At 44.6% G+C, this 12,993-nt stretch overlaps 1 protein-coding gene across 1 annotated transcript; it reads right to left on the bottom strand.

The window, feature by feature from the left end:
• Positions 1-486: 486 nt before the first annotated feature.
• On the bottom strand, positions 487-12,732 carry CRHBP (corticotropin releasing hormone binding protein). The gene is made up of 7 exons (XM_075078343.1): positions 9,262-12,732; positions 8,726-8,819; positions 7,928-8,085; positions 5,722-5,932; positions 4,247-4,395; positions 2,842-2,959; positions 487-1,375 (listed from the first exon to the last, which is right to left on the bottom strand). The coding sequence occupies exons 1-7, from the start codon at positions 9,499-9,501 to the stop codon at positions 1,218-1,220; spliced, it is 1,128 nt and encodes a 375-aa protein (XP_074934444.1). The 5' UTR covers positions 9,502-12,732; the 3' UTR covers positions 487-1,217.
• Between the last annotated feature and the right edge of the window lie 261 nt (positions 12,733-12,993).

The raw sequence follows: 12,993 nt of genomic DNA, 5'->3' as shown, positions 1-12,993 counted from the left end.
CTGAGGCATCCTGTAGTTTTCACCCACTTCAGTTGGGGGCGATTAACTTGAATGTTGCTGAATACTTAAGACAGTTGATTTTTGGTGACTATGAGATTAAGAGCCAGAAATCAGAGCTGAAGATCTCAGGCATGCAGCTGGATTAATCACTGTGACCATTAATTGAACACTGGAGGAGGAACAGTTTGCTCTTGTTATTGCCAGATAGCACTCCCAGAAAACATACAAATTGGTCCATGGGGGCCTCCCTCAGAGCTAGGACACAACTCTGGTCCCCTGCTGCACTGTGCTTCCTAGAGCCCTCCAGGCTTACACTCCTCTTCTGGGTCACCAAAGGTCTAGAAAAAATTAATCTACATTTGTATATCCCTGTCTCCATTGTGTCAGCAGGTCACCTGACCAAAAACCTTAGACAGGGTTGGTGCCAGTAAGTGTACAGCTGCAATGTACTCCATATGCAAGTATATGCAATATTGGCAAACCAAATTTCTGCCCATAATGTTACTTTAATAGTCCACAGTTTTACAGCAACATATGTTCAAAATTATCTTTTCCAGGAAACTGCACAAGACTTAGGAAGTTTAACCAGAATGTTAAAAGAGCTCTTCAGAAAAATACATCATAATAACGTTTTGCCAACTCTTTGGATGTATTTATTCATGTTTGGATTTGTGTAAGGAAGTTTCCATGCTATAAATTTTTATTAAAAACATGTCATTAGAAATAAATAGTACATTTATAGTCATAAACAAACTGGTAGTTTTTACACACACTAATATTAGGTTTCCTCTTAGAAAACTCGAAGTACATTCCACCATCTAATTTTTATGTTTATACTCGATATAAAAGGATAAAGTTTCTGCATGAAGTTTATACTTATTGTGGGTTTTGTATCTCCTCAGACTAGATACACAGAGAGTTTGTATCTGTTTTCCTAGTAGTATTTATATGGGAAACATAGTGTTCTTTTCTTGCTATTTATTTTCAATGTGGTAAATAAGCTTAAATACTGCAGAGAATATATAATGATAATAACAAAGATTAATATTAGTTGTTCTCCTGCTTGCTCATGGGAATGACTGATTTATATGAAAAAAAGAAATATGCTTGTACTGTAGAAAGGCTTGATAATATCAGCTGGTTAAAGGAAAAATACATTTTTTAATTCACCAGAACCTCATTTTCATTAGCTATGTGAAAATGCATGGCCTGGTTTCTCAGATACTAGGAAAGCAGAATTCCTCAATGCTGTTCTCCTTTCTGTTTTCTGTTTCCTGCAAATCAAGTTGATGATACTCAAATGTCACACGGTTGATGTGTTTGCCACTGGAGACCATTCGCAGCACGGTATTGTCACAGCCAATCTTCATTTGGGCTAGTTAGGGAAAAGAGATATAGAGGACATATAAAGATACACTTACATGAGAGTGAGGGAAGAGATATATAGTGTTGGGAATCACAAAGCACCAATACATGCAATTTTGGAAACAAAGCAATTTTGTGTGTAGTAACGACCAGCCAGCGGGTAGCCAGCTAGGTAAACTTTCTTTTGTGTTTGTTAGTTTTACTTTACAATGGCTTGGGTATTTAATCAAGTTTTGTAACCTTTACTCATGCAAATGCCACTCACTTCCCATCCACCCACAGTCTCACATATGTATAGATAGACACAACGCAGAGGTCTGTACATGGTTGCATTTGGGAAGGTATGCCACTGTTAGATACTACAAGCGATGGGTAAGAGTAATGGCACTCCATCCTGGAGATATCTAAAATTATCGATATTGAAATGTCTCCTGTTAGAGGGATGAATGGTTTTTTGCATAAGGAGGTTCTTCACAGTAACTAAGGCGTGTGAGAGCCCCACCAACACAAACTCAAATGGTAGTGCCCAGCATATGGACTCACTCTGGGGGAAATCAAGCATATCATTAACCACTGCTTTAAATTATTTATTTGAACAGGGATTTGGCAAAGCCTGTTTCAACTGGGGAACTTGGAGACCTTCCCCACTGGAGGAGAAATCTGGTGGGTCATTGGGAGAGCAGGGGCTGCTGAGATGGGATTTTCCTTCCCTTTTTACCACCAGGAGACCATATTTTAATCTCATTGCAGTGCTCAGTGTTCACTCAGCACCAGCACTTGCTGGTTAAAGCTTTAAACAGAGCCTGGACCATTAGGTTGTGGTGTGATGAAAGGCAAGGGAGACCACGGGTAAAATACCGGGCACATTCTTGCTCTCCAACTGTGTGGAAATGCTGCTTCTCCGGTGCACCCGTTCAAACTCCTGAGGTACAACACATGTATTGAATATTAGGGAAACTGTGAATTCCTATTTTTATGGGGAGAAAGAGGTCACCGACCTGGTATGATAGTGAAACAGCTTCAGAGCTCCTCCAGCGTTCAAAGCAGGAAGTGGGAACTCTGAGATTTTTAGGATATGTGTTACTTCTGCAGCAGAAGAGGAAGCTTTGGAAACACTGAGTAAGTTAAAAAAACCTCCTTAACTGAAATTGCAACTGCTCTGCCTTCATTTGTTATGCATTTCCAGGCTCATTTATCTGTTGACACTCTAATAATCATATGTGTCTTAGGACAAGCATTTTAAAACTATGTATAACTTAACCTTGTTATAACGATTACTGAAGGAGCGAGTGAGAGTGGATGTGGGTGTGCTGTCTCACAGAGCCCAGCTGCAGGCTCAAATAGTTTGTGCTCTCCTGTTCTGCTACATGTAAAGTTCAACAGTCTAGCAGGAAATCCAGGTTTGGGGGGCTCTGCACGACTCCCTCAGGTTAATTATTTTATCACATGGAGATAAGTGGAAGAAGGAGTTCTTACCAGACCCATGAAAGGAGTGACAGAGATCAGCTAGTGGAAACATTTTGGATGGGTCCAAACCAGTTCCTCCTAGCAGCTCTACGAAGTCTCCAACTCCTGCACAGCCTGCTGATGGTTTCTAAAAGGGCAGAGATTAAAAGTTATTTATCATTTATCTTCAAAAGGTAGCAGTTCTTTAGAATGACTGCATCCAACAGTAGGTTTTAGAAGTCCTCTGTGCTCAAACCTGTGTGAAATCAGGCTGTTCTCTTCCTGAGTAACACTTCTTGAGTCTGACATTTGTCAATTAATTTCCTTAAGGGATTCCAAAGAAAGACTTAAGTAGGCTCTGAAAATTACTGACAAGTAGTTAAGGTGTTGATTCAACTGCTTTTAGTGCAGATAAGCAATCTGGTTCTGGATGCCTACACATGTAATCAAATTAATAAAGGCATGGGCTGCATGTGTGCCCACACTCAGCCAGCAGGCAGGAACTTAAGTTCCACTATACCATACTTATTCCTAAACAATAAGTATCACTAAAAATGCACTATTCTGGCAAAGTTTAATGAAAGTAGGAATTAACCAAAAGAGTAGTTTTGTATGACAACAATGTCTCACTGCATACTAGACCCACAAGTGTTCTTTTCCTGAAAATTAATGCTGTTTGCAAAAACGTCTTGCATGGACACCTTGTGCACCTTTGGGCTGTCACCCATATGGTGCTATTTAAGTGCCTGATTTCTTTATCATCCTCCTACTATTGTCCCTTTTCTGCCCACTGCTGAATAAGTCAACTCACTGGCAGCAGAATACAAACTTTCTTGCTCCTATCCTTCTGGATATTTTGGAATTTGCACCTTCTTAGACTTCCCAGACACAGGGTGCTGTGAAAAGCTCTTGTCCTCTTCTCTCTAGTCATCACCAAGCATCAAACACTGTGGCAAAACCCCAGCCCCATGTCGTGCATCAGAGTAGATGGAGCAGAGGATGCCCAGCATGCTGAGCAGGGAATCAGTTGTGAGCACATCTGTATTTTCTCCATGCTAATACCTCACAATCTAATCCATGGCTCCTGTCTCTGTTCAGAGTCGTTGCTACTTTCATTTGTTTAAATACAAACAGACAGCTCTCCAGGAGAGTGCTCCTTTCTTTCTAATGACATTCATACCCTTTGTTATGGCAAGCAATATTTACATGCATTAATGGTACTTCGCATAATTTGATTGCCTCTGCAACGTTACAGAGACAGACCCAGATCTCATCTCTGGGGGTAAATCAGAGCCCTCAGTGTGCACACACGTGGTCCAGAGCGCACATGCCTTAGCAGCTACTGCCACGGGCTATCCCCGTTTGACCCGCTTCCCTGTCCTGTGCCTGGGAAAACTGCACATGGTAGTAATTTCTTAGGAAACAAACTACTCACCTTTAAAAAGAGGCCATTTAAATGTCCCAGAATAAGATCAGATATTTTTATCACCACCGGGTAGATTATGGAGAAGCTGCAGTTTCTATTCTGATGAGGAATGACCATGGTAAACCTTCCCGAGGGAGTCTGAGAGATGACATTGCAAGCTGGGGCACAGGAGAAGTTACAAGAGTTACTTGTGCAGTAATCACTGCCTGTAGCAAAATGATGTTCCTTCAATACTACCAAAGAACAGATGATTTAATTACCAAGAGTTACAATCAAACAATTAAAAGCATGCATATGGCATTTTTCTGGGGTTCTTGCATGGCATTTGTTCCCTAAAATCTCCCTACCCACTGCTTACCATGTAACATGAGGTCTGGCAGAACTTGAAAAGTGAAACAGTCAGTGGCAGAGCTCTCACCCCAAATCCATACATCAGGGGTTTATGTTGTTGGGGGCTCGTACTTTTTGCCATTTTGAACGAGGTTAAATATAGATGCAGGGCTTTTGTTTAGCTTTGACTGGTTATTGCCTGATACTTCCAGCAAGCCCCAAGTCCTATACTGCTCCTTTTAACTGGAATTCCTTACTCTGCGAAACATCCCATTGAAACTAGAGTGGGTACATGCTGATTTTATCTTCAAGCTTAACTGTTCAGATAAGGGAGTAGCTTATCGTTTGTGTGTGCAACTCAAGGGATCCTCCATGCAGACCTGGGGGCCTGCAGCTGCTTCTGCAGGCCGGTGAAGGATGCGAGACACCTCTAGCAGCTGCACGCAGTTATTACGTCCATGGGCATGAAGACACACCAGCATGGAGACCCAGCTTGCAGGCTTGTGTCTGGACAACTCAGAGTAAGGACAGGGCAGACATGCTGTCATCTTCATCCTTTGCATAGTGAGGCAGATAAGTCAGACTGGCCTGAACAATAATTGTTAAATGTCCTATCCTGCCTTGGAAAAAAGGGTGCAAGTGACCCTTATTTGTGTCTTGCCAGCTCATAGACTTAGGGAAATTTCTTGCAAACAGATCCTTGGGTTCATATATCACTCACAACTGTCCAATAGCTATTCAATAAACTCTTTTTGCAGTTGAACTTTTTCAAGTATTTTTCCCTCTTTGTTCATCCAGATCTAGAAACTGCTGAGATTAAACCCTCTAAATTAATACTATTTGTTCTAGACAAATGTGTCTGAACATGAGAGTATTAGATTGGAAGACGCCTTCTTTGAAAGAAGGAGCCTTCTGGTCCTGAATATTGAAGGCATGCCTAAGTTATCTCTTACATTTAACTTACTTTTCCTTTTTTTTTTCCTTGAGACACACACTGAGCCTGAGTCAAATCCTCAGGTGTGCAGGTGTGTGTGGCTCTACTGGAGCCATGTCAGTGCAGATAATGTCAGAGAGAATTCGATGCAAACAAACATATTCATTTTGCTTCCTGCCCCGAATGCAAGCCCGTTTGATTGTATGAAAGGCAGACTTACGGAAGAGGTTGGCATTCTTCTTGACTGTGATGGTAAATCCATTGCCTGGCTGATGAATCCTGAAGATGATCATTGCCACATTCTGCGATGACCTGATGCTCCTCTGAATATTGCCACTTTCACAAAAGTCTACATATCTTTGGGAAGTGGTGAGGGGATGGTCCAAGGAACTGGGAAATTTCTCTCCTTTTAGTATCCAGCCATCAAATACCTACAGGGGTTCAATAATGGAAAGCAAGGCTTTTGCTTATTGTTCTGCTAGCAGAGAACAGAAGTGGAAGTATTACAAACACTGTTTTATTTTGACATCAGATGACCTGTTTAAAGCCACCAGTTAAAAACAAAAATCCTTTGTATGTATTTATTTCCTAGCATTTAACTAATTATTCAAGCTTCAATCAGTATTTGGAAAAGGGATACATTTAAATTGTAGTCTTTACTTCCTTCAGGTGACAATTTTTATGACCTTTTTTGAAGGAAGCAGTTCTTTTTGCTCCAGCATCATCACATTTGCATCAATTTCTTTATTTCTTACTATTGCAATTTCATTGTTACTAAGAGAAGTTTTTGAGCAGCTTGATTTGGAAGCCACACGAAACACAAGTCACTTTCTCAAACTCTGGGTGTTAAGTCAATTGATCTGGCCTGTAATTTTCCACCACCCATGTTTTGCAACTTGTCATTAATGGGCCAGGAGGCCTTCCAGAAGTATTGAAATACAATAAAGCTTCAGGGAGGAATTATTGGCAGAGGTGTTGCTCTCTCCTGTGTCTGTTCTTTCAGCTTGTCCTAACCACTAGAAAGCAGAACAAATACTGCCTACTTGGCAAGACATTAAGCGGCAAACTCCACAAATCTTTCCTTCACAACAAAAACAGCAACGATTTGCCCTCACTGTCTTCAGGGAAATGTGTCAGAACTAGAGATCTGTATTAATGCTAGCAGAGCTGTACAGTTGCCTGCCTTGCTGTTTCAATTCCCTCCTACTTGCTCTCACCCCATAATTCCTCTATGCTCCAGTTAATACCTTGAAAATTCCAAGGCCCAGATCCTGCCATGGCTTCAGTGAGTAATCCTAATGTAAGAATGTGTGGGTCTTCCTCATGGAGAAGCTTCAGGATCAGTCTTTGTATTCACCAGAACTGTAAATTTTCTGAAGTAATGGACATGGGTGCTCAAATTACACTAGGGAAGAGCTGCCCGTGTAAATAAAATAGTATAATGCAGAGACTGGGGACACCATGATCAAAGGAAGGAAGCTGCTATAAAGTCTCAAAGATCTCTTGGCATTATTCTAGCCTCCATAAGTGGCTGTAAGTCTTGGTACAAAATCCTTGGACCCACAAATGGCTGAAATCAGCCTCCCTGTAGCAATATGGGGAGAGAACCCAGCCAGGGGTACGGGATGGAGGGACAGGATTCCCCAGGGCAAAGCAAGCAGGGGAACAGCATCTTTCCAAGAGAGGGAGACAAGGAAAGGGCTCGAGGGGACCAGCCAGGGGCCATCAATCCTCCTCTTGTCTCCTGAACTGAGTTCAGATCTTGGTTAATAATTCTGCCTGTCAGAAAAACGAGCTGGTAAAGTTTTTTGATACTGGAATATAAACAGCTTGGAGTCATGAACCTCTTTCTGTTCAGAGACAATGCCCTAAAAAGCTCTAGGGGGGCCATTTGAAAGAAAGCCTGCAATGATCCACTCATTAATAAGCTGAAGCCAAGTGACCTGCAGGTGGAGGTAGGTTACTGGAGCAGTAACAGCTGTTCAGAGAGCTGTGTCATTACCTACAGGGTTCATAAGATTCATGGTGCAATGAGAAAACCCTCCAAATGGGGCTGAGGGGTGTGGCTTATCCTGACCAAACTTTTCAGTTTGTCCCCCAGGTATGGGCCCTCAGTAGATGTGCTCCTGGACAAGTTCAGAAAAGCCGGTGCTGCAGTTTGGATAGAGATTGTCAGCCTGCATCTGGCTTTGCTTTAGGGAGGTCGTGATGGGGGGGGATGACATACCCAAAGTGCCTCTGGGAGGAGGAACAGCCGTCCCAGAGACTGCTGCTTTGTGAAAGCCTGTTCTGCACACTCAAAACACACACACACACCCTCCCCGTGTGCAGCAGCATTCGCCTGCACCTTCCACACGTAACAAATGTCTCACATGTCAGATGAAATCAGGGAAGGGGAAGTGCAACAGGACCTGCCAGCTTCTTACCTTCAGGAAATCGCCCCGTTGGCAGTCAATGTTTACAAAGTCGTAGTCTATTGTGATGAGTTCCTCGGGCTCCCCGATGAAGAAAGTCGCACAGTGCAGCTGCGGTTGCTCTGCAGTGAAGGTGAACTGCCCCTCTATACTCAGCATGTCAATGCACCCTGGAGAAATGGAGACACAGGGCTGCTGCCTCATCCTGCTGGGGAGGGAGACTCAGTGCCAGCTCCTGTGGCACAGGGAAGGGGAGAACAAGGAGAGACCCCCACGCTGGGATCCAGATGGCAGTGAGGAGAGGGAGACCCAGCTGAAGCAATTAGAACCCTGCTGAGCATCAGAGGACGAATAGTAACTCAAAGGTGTGAGCACAAGCATGCGATGGGGGGTTGCAGAGGGGGATGGCATGTCAAAGCATCTCTGAGCAGAAAACTCTGTGTGTGTGTATATGCACAAGTGCACAAACACACCATTCCTTCAGATCTTTCTCTAATCACAGCTTTCCTACTTGCCCCATCCCCTGGAGATATGACCCTGCCCAGGGACAGAGGTGGACAATCCCTATACTCCTCCCATTATTGGGGACCTTTAACTCTGAGCCTCAACCTCTTTTCAGAGCCCCACTTTAACCTCTCTGCCTCAACAACAGTTTTTCTGATATTTTAGTACTTTGTCCTTCTTCTCCCTACCCTTGCAAAAAAATGCCTGCAGCTCTGTCACTCCCAAATAGCCCCTTTCCCTTTCCTGAGATCCCCGCAGGACTCTCCCACCCACGAATGGCCCCACTAGAGCACCAAAGAAACTCACGGAGTGACCGCCGGTAGATCTGCCCTGCAGTCAGCTCTCGCTTCATGTCTTCACTGAGGAGTAGGAAGGGCTCATCTTCACCAGCATCCCTCACCTGGTGAAGGAAAGAGAGCAAGAAGAGGCTGGGACAAAGTGAAACAACCGCCTCACTGCACCTCTCAAGAACAGGTACCAGCAGATTAGATCCCTCCCCAGAAACGGTGCAGCTGTGGAAGAGCTCAGTCAGAAAGCTGCCAACATGCAGTAGAGGGGAACAAACCTGGCACCTAAGAGGTGAGCTCCACAGCTCAGTGTACAGTAAATTTCTTAAATCCTCAGCAAAAATACAAGTTTGAGAAAAGGGAGGATAAACAAATGGGGGCTGGGGTGTACTGGACTGTTGCATTAATGTTACCCAGGTGTACGTTCAATGCAGGAAAAGAGGGAATAGGAGGGGAGAGAGGAAAAAGCACAATGCTCAAAAGCTCGTAGTACAGGTTAGGAGACAGCAGCTAAAAGCACAGAGAGGCACTCTAGTCATCCACCCCGTTGCTCACCTCTAGGTATCTGGTTTCCCCCTTGGAGGCTGCCAGGAAGATGAGAACAAAGTGGCACTGAAACTGGAAAGCAGACGGCATGCTGATACCTCCTCTGGTGGCCCTCCCTCTCTCCCTGCAGCCAAGTTTCTCCCAGTCTGTGCCGGTAGGCAGGAGCCACTGGGGTGTCTTGGAGAGACTCTTTTTATAGAGCTGTTGGGAGGGGAGGCACTTGGTCCCTGTACTGATAGGGTAACCCATGGTAACTGAATTCCTCTCGCAGTGACACAGTACGTGGGCATGACGAGGGTCCAAATCACAGCTACAAATTTCCAAGCCGGTCAAAATCCCCTTGCTGGCGGTTGTCTTTTCTACTTATCTGCCTGGTGGAGCTGAACATGTCTAGGGAGGACAGCCTGTCCCCATGCAGCTGGGGCACTTGCATGGTGTGTTTATTTCCAGTTACTCTGAAGTGAGTAACAAGGAGCATCCCTCTCTCTTCCTCTTCTCCTGCTTTCCAGTCCCAGGGCATTTTGGACCTGCAGGGCTCCCTGCCTCCCTCCTACTGTTCCATGACATGCAGTTCTCTGCAGCCACCATGCCAGGTGCTTCCCACCAGCCAGGCCTGGGTGGGCACCCCTGCATCCCAGCCAGGTTTGCAGCCTAGGACTAACATCCCCCTGGGGCTGGGGAACCTAATGGCTTCCAGGTCCTGCATGTGCAGCTGGAGCACAAGGGCTCTGCAGCAAGTACACAGGTGAAAACAAACAGCTTTCCCCACTGGACAAGGTTTATGTACAGAGATTAGGAAAACTTGGGGTTCCTGGGGGCATATTCCCCACAGAAGAGCTGATATTGCTCCAGCTGTGATCCTCAAGGGGATCCTGAGAAAGACCTTCAAAAGATGAACCTGGGAATGAAAATTCATAACTCTGCAGACTACTAAAATCAGAAACTCAGCAAAGACATTAGTTTTAGGGTGTATTCTTGTTTTCCCCTGATGTGGGATGAACCATCAATACTCTGCAGACGATGACAACCCTTTCCCCATCTCAGGTTTCTTGCTAATGTCTCCTTCTGCTCTATGCTTCCCTGTCAAATCATCGTTTTGGTTCAGACAAACTTAAAATAATATGGTCTGGACTTGCTTTAAGATTGCTGCTTCTGATTTCATTGCTAGGGCTTGTGGACAGAAGTATTTGCTTGCCGTTTCACCCAACTTGTTCGTTGAACAACAAATAAATCAATCCTATTCTGTCTATACACCTGTGGCTCTGAGCTTAATATGCTGTAATTCTTATTCATATGGTTTACTTGAATGTAAACTGTAATATTGCTTCATATCTACATGACACTTCTGTGAATTTGCCATATCTTTGTGGGTTTCAAGAGCATAAAAAATACTAAGGAAATGGAAAAAATTATTTTTTAATTTTTACATCAAATTGCATGCAAAGGTTGTTAAAACTGCTTTGGAGAACTGAGTAGTTAATCACTGCATGAAACAAGACTGAATTAATTCATCTTCATGTACTTGTCTTGAATTGTTTAAATACTGTGATTTTAGGCAAGGATTATCAGAAGCACCAAGGGAGTTTGGAATCTGAAATCCATTTAAGTTCTTCGGGTATTACAAGTTTGTTGGAAAACTGCAGTTTTTAGTCCCAACTTGCATTAGAAGGTGGCTGGGAAGTTAATCAGAGTGGTGAGAGGTGCCCTGGAGACCACCGAGATCCTGTGGGACCAGGGTGGGCTGCAGGGGAGCGCAGTCTCATTTGCTTTTCTTATCACATATTCACTTTCTGAAGAGATGAAGGAAGTCAAGATTACAGCAGGACTTGTCCACTCCCCATCTTTGAGGCACTTTGCAGAACCTAGTTCTGGCTGGGGTGTCCTAATTTGCCCTGCCAGCCCCCAACCTAGATATAGGATGCCGAGTCCTTGAATATTTTCAGTAAAAGAGAAAGAGTGACTGTGTGAAAATTTGGCCGGTTGCTAAAGATTTGGTTAAATTCAGCTGCAAAAATGAGTGCACAAATGCAGCTAAATCAAAATGACTGTCTATTAAACCAGCTGTGAGGTGATCTACTCAGAAAGAAACATACTAACAGCGATGTCAACATATTATAAACTCTTGCCTGTGAATAGCTGAGGTCTGGGCTAGCATAGCATTCACTGGTGGAGGTGCCCAGAAAAGCAGGTAGCCCCAGGGGCTGGAGGACATCCTGGAAGGTGAGGTGTGGGGACTGTCCTCCTCCAACCAACGAGGTGGTGGGAGGGAGGATAGGACCCAACTCCACATCTGTTGCAATTTCTTACTCACATGGGACCTATGGTGGCTTTACATTTCCTGTGCAACACCTGCAGGGGTTTGCTTCGAGGGTTACAAATGTTCTATGTAACAATGCAAAAGCTAAACCCAGATGCCCCTTGCTGTGGATGTGGAGCTTGTTTTTAACAGAGGTGGTAAGGCAACCTGTGTTCTACTCTGCATCATCTTACGCTTTGCATTTCGACTCTGGGCTCAGCAGGAGCCAATGAAGCACAATGATATCCTGAACAGCTTCATTGCAAAGCCTCCCAGTGCCTGTGGCAATTCCATGTGTCCACAAACACAGGGCTGCCTTCAGCCCCCAAACTCATGTGTGTCCCTTTGTGCAGCTCTAATGCCTGTGGAAGGCAAGTATTTGGGATGGGAATAGGGAGCCACATGCAGAGGTCCAGCTGCTGCTGCTGCCAGGGACTCTGCCCTGCAGTGCCTCAACACCTGACTCAGGTAGATCCTGGGCAGAGAGACCCCAAAAGGGGGCCAGTCCCAGGGGAAGGAGGGGACTCATCTCCCAGCCCTGCCTCCTGATTGTCAGAGGGTGAGATGCGGTGGTGGACCACCTCACTCAATACAGCTGCCTCCTCACAGGGTATCACAGGTCCCCTCCTCCTCTACACGGCCCTTTGCCTGCTCCAGCACTGCTTTTGTTTAAGGCCACTGGGAGAGACTCAGATCTTCAGGAGAGGAGACTGCAACTAACAAAGCAAAAATAAAATCAGCAGTTTAACAGGGTTCAAAACATCCCTGCAGCATTTCAGAAGGGAAAAGCACCTTCAATGCGATATAAACCTTTGGGCAAATGAGGAGGGTGTACTTTTTCTTTCGTGCAGTTGAGTTATGTTAACACCTTATAAGACAATTTTTTTCCTTAATATCAAATTATATAAAAAAGTGAAATGCACTCCCAGTTTGTCACTGCTAGGGGCTAGATAATCTTGTTGCTCTCATGCTATGACACCTTGACTCAGCTGGCAACCGTAACTCACCCTGGGAACAGCCCCTTCCTCTGGGCAGAAGTGATGAGATGCCTCCAAGCTGGTGAGAGGTTTGGCTGTATGTAGGTTATCACTCACACCACTCTGCTATAGCTCAGGGGCATATTGCTGGGGCACTCCCACCTTTACAGAGCCTCAGATTCTCAAAGCAGTGCCTGTGGGTGGGTTTTTTATGCCATACAGCTGTGTGCTTGGAAGGATCCACCTGCCCTGTGGTGGAAATCCTCCACCTTGTGCTTGGAGCTTGTAGGTGTCTTGACAGATATAGCAGAGAAGAGATCCCAGCTGCTTTCAGAGGTGGAGAAAATATGGCTGAATAGAGTAGTGAAACAAGCCTCATTTACCCTCCCCCATGGTGATCAAGCAATGTTATATACAGGTGGTAAATGCAGTTTCTTCTCCTCAAAGGTAAGGTAATTGGTACAGGAA

This window comes from Phalacrocorax aristotelis, chromosome Z (assembly GCF_949628215.1).
Source record: "Phalacrocorax aristotelis chromosome Z, bGulAri2.1, whole genome shotgun sequence".
In the NCBI taxonomy this organism is placed as follows: Eukaryota; Metazoa; Chordata; class Aves; order Suliformes; family Phalacrocoracidae; genus Phalacrocorax; species Phalacrocorax aristotelis.
Note: the sequence above shows the minus strand (reverse complement) of the source record. Positions and strands in the feature narration are given on the sequence as shown.